This window comes from Diabrotica undecimpunctata, chromosome 8, assembly GCF_040954645.1.
Source record: "Diabrotica undecimpunctata isolate CICGRU chromosome 8, icDiaUnde3, whole genome shotgun sequence".
Classification (NCBI taxonomy): domain Eukaryota; kingdom Metazoa; phylum Arthropoda; class Insecta; order Coleoptera; family Chrysomelidae; genus Diabrotica; species Diabrotica undecimpunctata.
In genome coordinates, this window is record NC_092810.1 from 7,627,536 (window position 1) to 7,643,707 (window position 16,172).

General features: G+C 32.9%; 1 protein-coding gene across 1 annotated transcript in view; it reads left to right on the forward strand.

Annotated features, from left to right (window-relative positions):
• fw (CUB and Sushi multiple domains furrowed) overlaps nucleotides 1-16,172 on the forward strand; it is a 118,603-nt gene that overhangs the window by 83,729 nt on the left and 18,702 nt on the right. The window contains exons 4-5 of the mRNA XM_072542405.1: nucleotides 1,290-1,412; nucleotides 13,610-13,900. Of these exons, the coding sequence (XP_072398506.1) occupies nucleotides 1,290-1,412; nucleotides 13,610-13,900 (414 nt within the window). The remainder of the gene's footprint in view (nucleotides 1-1,289; nucleotides 1,413-13,609; nucleotides 13,901-16,172) is intronic.

A 16,172-nucleotide genomic window follows, 5' to 3' on the forward strand; every position in this document is an offset into this window, starting at 1 on the left:
TACTGCTCTTTCTATTTCTTCTTGGCTTATTTCGGGCATCACTTCTGAGTTGACATTTGTTATCTGCCTTTTCAAGTTCTGCTTTGAGAAATTAGGGGGATCATCTCTGGAACGATACAGATCGGCGTAGAACTTTTCAATTGAGTTTGCTATATCAGATTTACTTTTTTCTAGTTGTCCTTGTTCATTTTTAATGGTTATTATGTTTTTCTTTTCTAGTTTCGGTTTGGTGCATTTGAGACTTCGGTTTTTCTCTATGACTTGTTCTATACGGTCTTCTTGATGTTTTTTAATGTCCTCTTTTATCTGTTTTCTTATTACTCTATTAAGTTCTTTAAATTCTGCAGTGTCTCTTTTGTTTTGTCTCAGAAGATCTTTTCTTTGTTTCAGCATATTTTGTGATTCTATACTTGTTTTGAATTTTCATTTTCTGTTAGCGGTTGCCACTTCTGAGCTTGCATTTAATAGTTCTTTTGTTATGACTTCATTGATTGCATTTAAGCTAAGTTTATCTAGATTTAGTACTTTCGCAGGTTTTAACTTGCTTTTATATTGTTCTGTATTAGATTTTAGTTTATCTGTGTCTATATTCCTAAGTTTTTCAAACTGTATTTCTATTTTTATTATGTTTTATCTCTAATTTGGCTCTAACCATTCGGTGGTCGCTACTTACTGACGCCGTATTTATTACTATTACGTCCTGTATGATATATGTTTTGTTACACAGTATGTAATCTATTTCGTTCCGAGTTTTTCCGTCTGGGGATAGCCACGTCCACTTTTTTTGAGGTTTTTTCTTATAGAATGTGTTCATTGCATAGTATTTGTGGGCTTGTAAGTTAACCAAGGTTTCTCCTCTCTCATTTCTAACTCCATAGCCGAATTGTCCTATATAGTTTTCGGTTTTTTCAAGTCGTTGACCGATCTTAGCGTTGAAGTCTCCTATTATCATCGTATACGTGCTGTGATAATTCGTGCTAGTTTCTGCCATTTTCTCAAAAAAATCGTCTATCTCTTCATCGGTATGTGCTGCGGTTGGAGCGTATACTTGAATAATTTTCAGAAATGTTCTCGTCTACATTTAGCCTAATCATTGCAATTCTTTCAGATATTCCTACGAATTGGTTTACTTTATGTGCATATTTATTGGAAACTAAAAATCCTACGCCATCTAGGCTTTGTTCTTCTCGCCCTTTGTAATATAGGACGTTACCGGATATATAAAATATATCTTATAAAAATCTCGTATAAAAATAATTATTAAATACATATTTTTTATAATTTTTCAGACGAAGGAGTATCGAAAACCTTCACGTGTGCCCGAGTGCTAACAGGACAACACGTGTTTCTTCAGCTGGTCGGCGTTGAAGGGTCATTATCGCTCTGTGAGGTTGAAATTTTTACTTCGAATGGTAAGAAAATCGTTATAAGACATAAAAACCGCTCAGCCGAAACAAATAGCACATAGACAGCGTTTTGCAGTTTCATCATAGATTTCATAGTTTAATTATAATGACAAATATATTGTTCCATGTTACAAATTTAGTATTGCAAGATTTATAGTTTGCATGAGCGACTGAAGTGACCTTATAATGAACAACAAAGAAGAAATAAATTTCTAGGGACTATTTTTTCTATAATTCAATATGTATGTATTGATTAGAAATTTTGCGATTTTTGGAAAAAATAAAGTCAAAGAAAGGGAAAATTATGAATTTTTCAAGAATATGTAATGTTAAATTACTAGTTGAACGATTTCGACCTCAGACTACCATCGTAGCTAGATTAGAACAAAATTTAGAATATAAGCATTTAACAATGTATAAGAATATAGGCGCTTTCGTAATATTTTTAAATCAGTTTAAATTTTTAACCCGGCATCCGACAGGTTGTCGCTGTTTGCCGCAATTTTTAACGCTGTTTGACACGTGGAATGTCACAAATCCCAAGTTGAAAATATACTAATTCCTATATCTCGTAGATTTTCATGATAATATGTAATACTATAGCTTCAGCATACATTACGGTAATAAATTCGAGAAGAACATTTGCTAATAATAATTTATTATTGAACATATAGCCAAATATATGAAATACCAATTTTTTTTTTTTTCGAGAAAAAAAAAATGTGTATTATAACCGGATCATCAATACATTTCTATCCAAATTAATAGTTAGTCCGATAAAATAAGGATGCAACCTCGGAATGAAAGATAATAAGCTGAAAATGTGCATACGTCTTTATTTTGATGGTATAAAACTTACCTCAAAAGTCTCATATAATCACGTGTCCGCGACTTAAGATATTTAAGGTCAAAGGTAACGAAAATGAGTTTTCTGCAAATATCTCGTTTCCCTTACACTTTATAACATTTAAGGTGGTAAGAAAAATTGTAGAATGGAAAATTCTCTTCAATTTTTGTCTCAAGTACTTTTATGTACCTTCAACCCTTCTTAAGATAGAGCGCAAAGAGTGGGGGACCGCTTACCTGTGTATTCGGTAACGCGAAGTCGGCCAGTAGGATTCAATAAATAATAAGTTATATAGTTAATTATTCACTTAAAATACTATTATTATCATTAAATTTTTATTATTTATTATTTAATAAACTATATTTATAGATATTAATTATAAAATATATATTTTTTATATAATATTTATTTTATTTTTAACAAACATACAATATTAAATAAAATATTTTCAAATGACCTTTAATGATATTTTTAACAGCTGTATATACGATAAATTAATATCAAGTACAGAATTCAACAATAATCATTTTTATATTTAATTAAATACTGAAAAAATCATATTTATTATTTTTTAAACTTATATATTTATTTATTAATCCAATAATCGATTTATTAAAGTTACAAATATACCTAATATATATTCTTTTAATATGTATGGTTAATATTTTTGTATTAAGTTTCTTCTTCATCGTCTTTTTCTTCTTCTTCTTCCTCTGACCGCTCAATATCGGATTCATCATCATCATTCTCGTTTAATAAAGTATCAGAATAAAAATATTCAAGAATATCAGGTGCATATTCACTTTCTTCATTGAAATCATCTGAAGTTGATGAAGCGTTTAGACATGATTGTCCATTACACTGCCCACAAATTAAAGTACATTGCAATCCTGATTTCCTGCATCCGCAATTAGAACCACAACCTTTCTTGCAATTGCAAAATATTGTATTCAGCAGTTCTTCTGGTGCTGGCGGTAATAATGTTGTTATTGGTTCCAGAAATTCATTTTGCATTACCCAGCCGAATTCTTGGGGTTCTAAATCATTTCCCAACCAAATTTGGGTCTGATAATAGACACGAATAATATGCTGACGAGCTGCTGCACTTGAAGGTGGAAGACTTGATAACTGCACTGGTTTGTTGAGTCTTGTTGATTTGATGAACTGGGTGTATCGAAAAGAGTCTATATCGTCTTCTGATGTTGGAGCATTATTCGCTGCTAAGAAAATACGTACTCCATTTTCAAATAATTCTTGTACAGAGCAGTTTTTTTGTTGAAATAGTTGAGGTGACTGATGTAAATGGTGATTTTTTTCGAACATTTTAATAAACGATATTTTACCTCTCCTATAAATCGCAGAAGTCGTATCACATCCACTAAACGCGTGTAAAAATAAGATGTGTTTCTTAGAATGAGGGTATTTATCAAAACTTTTCGATGAATATAATTTTGTCTCCGCATTACCCTTACCAATTTAAAAAAAAAAATTTTTGTTGATGTGATTGAGCTTCGTCCTATCAAGATAACTAGCAAATCAATATCTTCTCCAACAATGACGGAAGTTTTTCCTACATGTTCAGACTCTGCAATAGCTGTTTCTACAATGAGAACATCAGCATCATCTCTGGCTTGTTTTGTAGTGATATTAACAGCTTTTAATTTGTCGATAAGCATGTCTATAAAGATTTTTTTATTAGATGTGTGCAATAAAAATTGTTCTTGGCTGATAGGCACATTCATTGTTTCATCAAAACGGAGTTCGTAAGATTTAAAAATACCGGCAGTTCTTCTTAGTTGTTCCATTGCTTTAATGTTCTTAGTGTAGTCTGAGTAAAAATAAAATAAATATTATATAAAAAATATATATTTTATAATTAATATCTATAAATATAGTTTATTAAATAATAAATAATAAAAATTTAATGATAATAATAGTATTTTAAGTAAATAATTAACTATATAACTTATTATTTATTGAATCCTACTGGCTGACTTCGCGTTACCGTATACACAGGTAAGCGGTCCCCCACTCTTTGCGCTCTATCTTAAGAAGGGTTGAAGGTACATAAAAGTACTTGAGACAAAAATTGAAGAGAATTTTCCATTCTACAATTTTTCTTACTACCTTAAATGTCATAAAGTGTAAGGGAAACGAGATATTTGCAGAAAACTCATTTTCGTGACCTTTGACCTTTAATATCTTAAGTCGCGGACACGTGATTATATGAGACTTTTGAGGTAAGTTTTATACCATCAAAATAAAGACGTATGCAAATTTTCAGCTTATTATCTTTCATTCCGAGGTTTGCCCCCTTTTTTGCCTTATTTTACTGGATTAAGTATAAAAATAAGAAACTACAATAGAAGGAGTAACTAGCTTATCAAAGAAAAAAACAGAATCAAATTCTACAGATTAGTTATTGAGTTATCAGTTCTTAAAGTTAGAGCAATTTTCGCAGTATATCACACAGTGTTTTATACACAAAAGGCTTCACATGCCTCACACACGTATCTAGATTTCCTATCTCTATTTCTGGGTTATTTTGAACATCGTCCCTGCTGATTAGGTTTCCTGTTCTTTGCAGGTGGTTTGGAATAATTTTCAAGTAAAATCTTTCGGATACTGCTTTTCAACTCTCTAGATAATCTAGGTTTACTCATTATTTCTCTGTTCTTCCCCAGTTTCTTTAGGAAAAGCCTTCCAGCAATGTTAGGACTATCGTTATTTTGTCTGTGAATGATCTGGCTATTGATTTCTGCAGTGTTCATTAGATAGAAAAAAATTGTCAAAGGCCAGCGACGACTGCAGGTAGCTCGTCTACTATGTCATCTTCGCCTTTGGTCGAGTTATAAAAGGAAATAATTTTATGCAGCTTATTATAAGTATCTGTTAGTGTTGTATCATGGTGGAGAGAAGAGAGAAGTTAGAGTAAAACAACTTTTCCTTTCTTTGGTACATACGAAAGAATAGTGTATCCATTCTGAAATCCAAATATACCGGAAAAAACTTCTCTTCCTTTCCCTTGCAGGAATTCTATTGGCAAATCAGGCATATTTTTCCTGATAGTACCTACTGCAGTTAAATTATGAGTCTCACGCAACTTCACCATGAGATCACGACTAGTGTACCAGTTATCAAACGTTATATTGCGTTTGGTCCCAGACACGGGAGCAATCAATCTTTCTACAATGTCTTTCGGGAACTGCTAACTCGGAATGACCTTCCGTCTATTGTCCCACATACACCTCCATATTGAGTAGGTAGTTCGTACGTGCATCAACTAATGCATGTACCTTGATTCCATATTTCGATGGCTTTTTTGGCATATATTGCCTGAAAGCACATCTCCCTCTGAATGATTCAAGCTTCTCGTCAATTGTCAAAATTTCAGAGGGAGAATATCCACAAACCTATCGAAGAATGCTCTGACGTGAGCTAGTTTATCTATCTTGACGTTTTCTTACGGTTTTGATTGTTATCGAATCTTGGATATGAAATTAAAAATTCGAATCGACATTGGCTCATTGTGCAAAGTAAAACGTCCATTTCTGTTCCGTCAGTGTTTCACAATTCATATAAACGACGTTGGTTATTTCTGAATGCACCAGACAGTTAAAGGAGCCCCAACGCAGCCTTGATTTCTATTACAGACGTATTCCCATAATGTGGAGAGTTCTTCCAACTTTCAGATTTTTCTGAAATTCGTTGGTTAGTATGCTTAACCAAGTCAGCAATCATTTTTTGTCCATTAATAAATAGCAGGAAGCACTCAATTGGTGTCGTGGCATGCTTTGCATGATTTTTGACTCCTGGTAAATGTGTAATTAGGTTTTCTGCTCTTTTTGCAACATTTCAGTTATTATGTTCTTTAATCAATTTCATTCCATTCTTTCCGGAATAATAACAACCTTGTCTGATACTTACTACAACAGCTTGCTGATTTCCATTCTCTTCTTCGGGTTCTTGTTCCATATCGAGATAATCGCTGTTGATACTTACATTGTCAATATTGTCTTCTGTCTCTGAACCATGTTGATCAATAAATTTGTCTTCATTTTTATACTCTTCTACATACGCATGAGATGAGCCTGCTCTTTTTCATAGTCGCCCATTATTTCCAAATCAACGAGGGTGAAAAAATAAACTTTTGAATTCCGACACGTGGAGTGTGACAAACCCCAGACAACTTGAAAGCGACACCACTCACGGTATATCTAGTTGCCGTCTGACCCGACTGCATCAGATTGTAGACAAATATGTATTCGAAAGCTACTGAAGCGCTGTTGGCGTTTGGGGTGAAATTTGAACTTGAAACGGTCTCTGAACTCTGGAGTTTCTCACAACCCACGTGTTGGATGCTGGGGTAAGATCTTTTCAAAATGAAGGTTTTTAATTTATGTTGCATGTTAGTTATCTTCTTCTTTTTCTTAGATCAGGTGAGATAAAACACTATTATATCTCGTGAGATTTTTAAGAATTTCTCCTAGGTAAATATTTATTTTACCGATGTATGACTGACAAATATCACTACACATGTTTCATTCACAAATTTATGGCGATTTTTTCCTTTATGGGGCATTTGCTAAACTATGATTTACTCCCACTTCCTACGCTGTAAAGATATTTCCTCAGCTGACGGTATCAAGTCATTCTGAGACTAATTAATTTGACGATAAATGCAAAAATGCAACAAAAAAAAAACGAAACCTACAGAAAGATGCTTACCAGATGAACTAGAACAACTGTAGAGAAATACCAAATAAAGAAAAGAGAAGAAAAGAGGATACACAAAAGAAAAAATGAAATCATTTAAATAAGAAATATAGAGATCCCTAATAGAGAGAAAGAATTCAGAACATTTTATAAGAAAGTTAACATCAACAGAAAAGAATTCAAGGCAACCACAAGACAATGCAAATGTTAGAATGGCGACCTATTAACAATAAGGAAAGATGTATTGAATAGATAGATAAAATAGATAAAAGAAAATCTGGAAGACGAAAAAGATGAGGTAAAGGGAATAGACGAGAGGGAAGAGGAACCACCAACACATCCTGAAGTTAAAGATGCGGTTAAAAAAGTAGCTAGATAATCTCCCCGCTGCACTATAAAAAGAAGGTGAGCAGTATACAATAATAGCGCTACTCATAAAAAAATATGGACACTCAAATTTCTCCCGGAAAGATATTCTGAGACTGTTTTCTTGCAGCACGTTTAACTTAGATTTAACTAAAATGTTCTTCTGCCTCTTGTCCTCTACGCTCATGAAAAACTATTAAAAAGCAACTTTATTCTTCAACGAAACAACATTTATTTATTACTAATTTTACGAGGATTTAATGAAACGTAACTTCAGTTTCAATTACGGATCTTTTGTTATTATATAAGTCTATCGACACAAACAGTGATTACTTAAATAATATCAACGGTTCCGGATTCCATGAAATCTTAATTTCTTAGTTATAATTACAGTATTATAAATATAGTATACAGACTGGGTGATTGTGGTGGAATTAATAGTACTATAGATTATTTCTGGCATAATAACTTTTCCTGATGAGGTGGGGATACCTCCAAGAATTTATTTTTATTAGAAGATACTTTTTAGAACAAGATCTAAAAACTGCGTTAGACTTTCACGGCCATCGTCTAACTTGTTAAACTGTTTGTTCGGGCTGTTAGGCTGTTGTATTCTGAGATTAGTTTTCGACGTTTCGCCAACACTAGGGGTTGGCATCTTCTGAAGATGTTACTGCTTGACTTCTCAGTTTCAGTTTATCAGAATACAATTCTATAAGGCAGCAATTAGACCTATAATAACATACACGGTGAAGACAAAACCTGACACATCTAAAACTAGACGACTACTAGAAACAACAGGGATGAAAATACTTCGATGAATATCAGGAAAAAATTTGTTGGATAGGAAGAGAAGCGAAAACATAAGAAGAGCATGCAATATAGAAGACATAAATGTATGGGTGACAAAACGGAAACAGGAGTGGAACGAACACATTAGTAGAATGGCAGATGATAGGATAGTACGAATAGCACAAGATAAGTCACCAAATGGGCGAAGAAGTATTGAATATTGAAGCTAATATTGAAGAAGAAACAGACTTTAAAGCTTATATACAAGAAGGAAGAAGAAGCCACCAAAACATGTCTTTGTCTTCATTTTCTTCTCTTCCTTCTACTTCCATTATGTTATTGTCTGTCTTTCACGTCCGGTATGAGTGTTCTTGTCTATTCAATTCTGATCTATTCTATTCTGATGAAATATAATGATATTACTACCTCCGACCCACAAAATATTGTGAATATGTTTGCAGAATTTTTCAAGAGTGTTTTTCTGTCATCAGATATTAATTGTAAGGTTAACTCTTCCTCAATTAACGCGGATTACTTAAATTTTTATCCTATTTTAGAGTCTGAGATAATTTTGGCTAGTAAGAAATTGAAAGACAAAGTGACGTGTGGACCTGATAATATTCCATCCTTTTTGGTTAAGATTGCATAGGTGCCTTAACTGTGCCACTATTAAAAATTTTTAATTTATGTCTTCTTAACAAGGAATATCCGAGTCTCTGGAAGGAGTCAAAAGTGTGCCCAATATTCAAAACTGGTGAAAAGGGTCAGGTAGAAAACTACAGACCAATTTCCATTATTTGCAATCTATCGAAAGTCTTTGAAATAGTTTTGTATAATCGTATTTACTCACGCACTCATCAACATGGTTTTGTCTCCAACCGGTCCACTGTGACAAACTTATTAATGGTCACACAATATATCTCAGCGGCCCTAGATAATAGAAGTCAAGTTGACGTCATATATACTGACTTTACGAAGGCGTTCGACAGAATTCACCACGGCGTATTACTTTCTAAATTGTGTCTCTTTGGTCTTTCTGAGGATGCCGTGACTTTTATGAGGTCTTACTTGTCAAATAGAACGCAGTTTGTTGCTTATAATGGTTACAAATCAGAAAAGTACCTAGCTTCTTCAGGGGTTCCACAAGGTTCTAATCTAGGTCCATTATTGTTCTTGTTATTTATTAACGATCTGTGTGAATCAATTTCTGCACCATGTTTATGTTATGCCGATGATTTAAAGATTTATTCATTGATAAGCGACCTTAATGATTGTCATTTTTTGTAGAGTGAACTGAATCGTGTACATGAATGGTGTAATGCAAATCATTTGAATCTTAATGCCAATAAGTGCAAAGTAGTTAGTTATTCTAGGAAACAGTCTAATTTATACCATCCTTATATTATCAACGGCAATGAACTTGAACGTTTAAATAAAATTAAAGACCTTGGAGTTACATTTGATTATAAACTCACCTTTGTTGAACATGTAAATTTAAAGGTTAAAGAAGCACTTAAATCTTATGGATTCATAATTAGAAATAGTCGAAATCTCACTAATACTAAGGCAATTAAATTACTTTATTACACTTTTGTACGCTGTAAACTGGAATATGCCTCTGTCATTTGGTCACCTTTTTATGATGTACATATCCAACTTATAGAGCAGGTGCAGCGTAAATTTTTAAAATTTTTGTCTTTCAAAATTAACGGCATATATCCCAAGAGGGGCATCAGCAATAGTGAGTTGTGTAACGGTTTGGACGTAGTATCATTAGAATCTAGACGAATTAATGCCTCCCTAATATTCCTGTACAAGCTACTACATAATCTCATTGACTGCCCTTATATTCTTCGACAAATAAATTTTAACGTTCCATCTTATCCAGTGAGAAATTCGATTACGTTCAGAAATACACAAGCTAGAACTAATCTTATGTTAAATTCTCCTCTATTTCTCATGTGCAACTATTATAATTCCTTAAGTACTTACTGCGATATATTTCACTGCAGTTTAAAGCAGCTTACTAGGATGGCCGAGATCTACCTAGGTGATTGAGTAGTTTTTTTATGTTAAGGTAAAATACTCGATAAATGTATTATTTAATTAGTACTTATGAATTATTGTACTAATATACTATAGTACTTTAACTTTAGTATTGTATTTTGTCCTATAAATGGATTCTGTTGGACAATAAACGCTATTATTATTATTATTATTATTATTATTCAGCCATATGTTCGTTTTCCCACTTTTCTTGCTATTTCGCGTTGGTTACCCATATCTCGTCTGCTTTGTCGTTTTCACTCATGCCGTACGTGATTGCTCTTTCTCTCACTAGTAAGTGAATTGGTGGCACGCCTGCTATCACTTATAAGGCAACTACGAAGTCGTCTTATATACAGAATTCTTCTGTATTTTTGTTTATGCATTACCTGCTGCCATATTTGTGCTGCGTATAGTATGGTGTAGAGGACCACTTCCATAGGAATTCTCCTTCTACCTGTCCCCAGACCTTTTATGTTTGGCATGATCTTTGTTAGCGCTGCTGTTGTTTAATAAGCTTTTTCCGTAGCATATACAGGGTGAGTCATGAGGAACTTTACATACTTCTACCATATGTAGAGTCCCTCAGGGAGCATATCATGTGGCCACTAAAAAATGTCAACTCCTCTTCTTTATTAATTAACAGGGTGATTTGTGTAATTGACCATTTATTTCATTTTACTGTAGTGTTTATACGGCTCATTTGATTTTTTTAATTTTTGCATGATACAGTACACTACTATCAAGCATTCGACTGGTATTAGTTAAACTAAAAAATTCCAGGACTGGCTTTGGAAAAATTAATTTGGGGATTCGTATTAAATATTACACCCTGTATATATATTTTTTAAAATGCAATAAGTGATTTTCAAACTACATAAATAGCCAATGACGACATATGCGACAATGTTGTCGCACTTTTATTAAATTTTTAGTGAACGATCAAATCTTACCAAAAATAGAACAACCATAATGAAGTATCAAATTATAAGGTAATTAATTTAAACAAATGTTATAAATTTCAAACATTTTAATTGAAATGATAAACTGAGTCACAGCACAACAAAAAACAGTAACTACTAACAATAACGAAGAACAATTTAAAAAAAAAACTAAAACTGTAACTACTGTACGTAGTTATGACAAACCCATAAATTAGAACTGGAAAAGATACAATAATGGTAACAAAATAAAAATAATTCAAAATAGATTTTCGAAATGGAACCCTGCAGCCTGTACACATTTTTGTTGCCGAATTGTTAATTGACGTTTTGAATTACGGATACTCTGGGGATCGTTTCTAATAGTATTACAACAATGTATAATTCTATCAATTAATTGTTGTCGGTTATTAATATTCACTGCGTAAACTAGTTGCTTCAATCGTCCCCAAATATGGTAATCAACGGGATTGAAATCAGGGGATCTTGAAGGCCACGAAATAGGACCTGCACGTCCTATCCACCTGTTGCCATAAACATTATTGAGATGTTGTCTCACTGCCAGTAAAAAGTGTGGGGGTGCCACATCATGCTGAAAATACATCCCTCGGATAGGAACGTTCGCGTTGGCAAGCAAATTCGGCAAAATATTTTGTAGAAAGTTCAAATAGACCTGCCCTGTTAAAGGACCATCAAAAAAGTGAGGACCTACTAATTGGTTATTTATAACACCAATCCACACGTTAACCGAAAACCTTAACTGAGAACGACGTTCTCGAATAGCATGGGGATTTTCTTCTGCCCACACATGTGAATTTCGTGAATTATTTATCCCGTCTCTGGTAAATTGGGCTTTATCTGTAAATAGTGTCCTGTATAGCGTTAGTCGATTATTGTTAATCCATCTACAAAATTCCAACCTATCGATCTCATCTCCAGCATGTAGTCGCTGAACCGTTTGAATGTGATATGGGTATAGATTATTTTTTTGTAAGACTCTACTTACTTTTGATTGAGTAACATTGAGTTCTCGACTTACTTGTCTAGTGCTGATTGTAGGGTTCATAGTAACGGCGTCCATAATTTCATCTTCCTGCGCTTCATCTACATGTCGCTCTGTTGTTCCACTAGGAAAAGTGCCATTTTCTCGCAAATAATTAAAAACTGACCCAAATGTTGGATGACTGGGAGTTCGACGATTAGGAAATCTCCTGCGATATTCTCTACTAGCAGCCCTACCATTCCCATTACAGAATCCATAAACAAATATTATGTCTGCATATTCTGTGGTCGAAAACTGATGTGGCATTTTGAACGAAAGTAACAAAAGCTCTACCAAAACTAACACAATGTACTTAACGTAGATATGACAGAAGAAATATGTATTCTTGTACACATAAATAACAATTGATAATAACAATAATGACAATGGGTATAAAATATCAAGAAACGTCAAACGGTCAACGCCAACCTTCATTTTAAACTTTTTTAGATTTATTTTTATTTAGTACAGTTGATGCAATGAACTATTATTTGACATAAAATTTTAACACAATCAACAAAAACTAACACATACAAGAGGTTTGACTTTTTAATCAATTTAATTTATTATTTATCGAAAATAATGCCCCAATACGATCTATGAGTAAAAATTTAAAATTGAAAAACAATTGATTCTATCGTAGAGATAATACAAAGTGACAGTAAAGATGTTAATTTTCTACGTATTAGATTATGTTGTAGGAACTCATTTTAATTAAAATGTTTGAAATTTATAACATTTGTTTAAATTAATACCTTATAATTTGATACTTCATTATGGTTGTTCTATTTTTGGTAAGATTTGATCGTTCACTAAAAATTTAATAAAAGTGCGACAAAATTGTGGCATATGTCGTTTTCATTGGCTATTTATGTAGTTTAAAAATCACTTATTGCATTTAAAAAAAAAAATTATACAGGGTGTAATATTTAATACGAATCCCTAAATTAATTTTTTCAAAGCCAGTCCTGGAATTTTTTATTTTAGCTAATACCAGTCGAATGCTTGATAGTAGTGTACTGTATCATGCAAAAATTAAAAAAATCAAATGACCCGTATAAACACTACAGTAAAATGAAATAAATGGTCAATTACACAAATCACCCTGTTAATTAATAAAGAAGAGGAGTTGACATTTTTTAGTGGCCACATGATATGCTCCCTGAGGGACTCTACATATGGTAGAAGTATGTAAAGTTCCTCATGACTCACCCTGTATTATGTGTTCAGCGAAGCTCTGTTTGGTGTATTACGCCCAGATATATGTGCCCATACCATATCAACTGTCTTCTCTATTCTTTATTAGATTAGATTCTACATTAGATCTATTAGATTTTTAATAACTTCTTGGATGTAAATTAAGCTTCTAAAACTACCCTTTCAAGCTTTTAACCAAAAACATTTCTGATATATCATTATATAAATTTATATACAAAAATGTTTTCTTTTACAGAGTTTTCTTTGGATAGGTGCGTACCAACAAACTCTCCTGATGAAACGGAGCTGGCCACATTTGCTCAAACTTGCTACAAATTCGAAATAACTAAAGGTGGGTCATTTGCAGATGCCAAAAGTTATTGCCAAAAGCAATACGGTGAATTGATACATTCGATGAGTCCAATGCAAACAACGTTTCTACATACAGAATTAGATAGAAGAAAATCAAAATTGAAAACCCAATTTGTCTGGATTGGGGCGCAGAAGGAGCCTAGCGTAATTTCAAGAACGTGGAAGTGGGTAAATGGTAAGTAGTTAAAAAATTTCAATTTATTAAAATTGAAATTTTTTAATTGTTTAAATTATTATTATTAACACGTTCACGCCGCTACCAGATACATGGGTCTGGTATAAACTTTACGTTCAACCGGCACTGAAATTTGGAGATCTTGCGCTAGCGCCAACAACGATAAAATGGACTAAATATTATGATATAGGTACCTACGGAATCGTCATGATGTGCTTTATATTTTAGTTCTGTTTAAAGTTACCAGATGCCAGCACCTGGTAACGTCCCACAAAGAAATTTTTTACGCTATGGGATTTACCAGAACTCCGTATCTGGTTATTAGTGTTATAGTAAACATTGTACAGGTCTGTTGTTTTTTTATTAAAATCCATAAAAATAAAGAGGCGAAAAAATGGTTAAAATGGTGCTAAACAAGCACCAAAATGCTTGGATACAAACTGAAAGTGAATCTGATAGTGATCCATTTGAAAACTTGTCTGATGAAGATCCTGAATACATTCCTATTGAAGATAGCGACAATTCTGATGGGGACGAATCCATATATTTGAACGAAGAAGTATCCAGTGATATAGAAACTGATAATTATGAATCGGAAAAAGAAATTGGTAAGAAGAAAAATGAATCTTATAATTTGATTCTCATTATCTTTATTTTTAGGTGATGGTGAGGAAGATGTATGGACTGACATTCAGGAAACAGATAAATTAGATTTTGATGTATCCTACAGATTCTAAAATAAATATTCAATGTGAAAATTTGAGCCCGTTGGATATTTTTTGTCTATTCGTCACAGATGAAATTTTGGAATTAATTGTTCAAGAAACCAATAGATATGCAGAACAAGAAATTGGTGTACATAGTATCAAACAAAAATCTAACAGTAAGTGGGTTCCGACTAATAAAGAAGAAATTAAAAAATTCTTTAGTATCGTGATCTGCATGGGATTCGTGAAGGTCCCTAATATTCGATTATATTGGTCCAAAAATGACCTTTATAACAATAAGTTTATCTCCTCAGTTATGACTAGGGACAGATTTTTGTTAATTCTACGGTATCTACATTTTCAAAATAACGACGGTATACTAGAAACGATAAATTATACAAAATCAGACCTGTTTTATACTTACTTAATGACAGATTTATGAAAATCATGACTGCAGGACGGAATGTAGTCATAGACGAAAGTATGGTACCATGGCGTGGTCGTTTGAGTATGCGGCAATATATAAAAAACAAACGCCATAAATATGGCGTTAAATTATATAAACTATGTACCGTCAGTGGATATACGTATAAAGTGATGGTTTACTGTGGAAAAAAAACAATATGATAAACAAAAGCCATTCTCAGAAAGTTGTGTTGGCATTCCTCTTGCAAAAGATCTATTAGATCGCCAAACTTTTTATTGTGGGACTCTTAGAAGCAATCGAAAAGGTATTCCAAAGGGAATAGTTCAAAAGAAACTAAAGAAAAATGAAATAATTGGCATCAAAAATAAGGACAATATAAAGGTAATCCGTTGGCAAGACAAGAGATCGGTATTAATGTTATCCAGTAAACCTGGGCATACCCTAAATTTTTGCACTACGGGCAAGAAAAAGAGATCAAAACCAAGGGAGAAACCAGTGGAATATATTTTTAAACCGCAAGTTATCCAAAACTACAACAAAGCTAAAAAAGGTGTAGATTACAGTGACCAAATGGCAGCTTATTATTCTTCCTTACGAAAAGGTGACCAAAGTAAACACTTTTTGTGAAAATTGCGAAAAGAAACCGGATTTGTGCTTAACTTGTTTTAATGATAGACATATCTTATTATTAATTACTATTTTAATTATTATATATTTTTGTACACTGTAATATTACTTTAAATAAAAATTGATCATTTTATTTATTTTTTAAAAGTAAAATATTTCAAATTGCCACATAAGTATCAGTATATTTTTTATATACCGTAAATACTTTACCGGACATCGGAATCTGGTGCTATGTCTGCCAGAAATGGATTAGAGTGTTTACTATGAGATGGCAGTGTTAGATTCAAGGTAATTTCAAATACAAAGTCACAGAAACCATTTATTTATAGATATGTTTACCAGACCCATAGGTCTAGTATCGTCCGAACAGTAGACAGTGTTACCAGATACAGGGATCTGGTAACGTCAATAAATGTTACTGACAAATTTAATGCCGTCGTGAACGTGTTAAATTGGTAGAAAAATTTATTCTAAGTAAAAAATGTTCTATGTTGGAGTGATTCTTACTCGC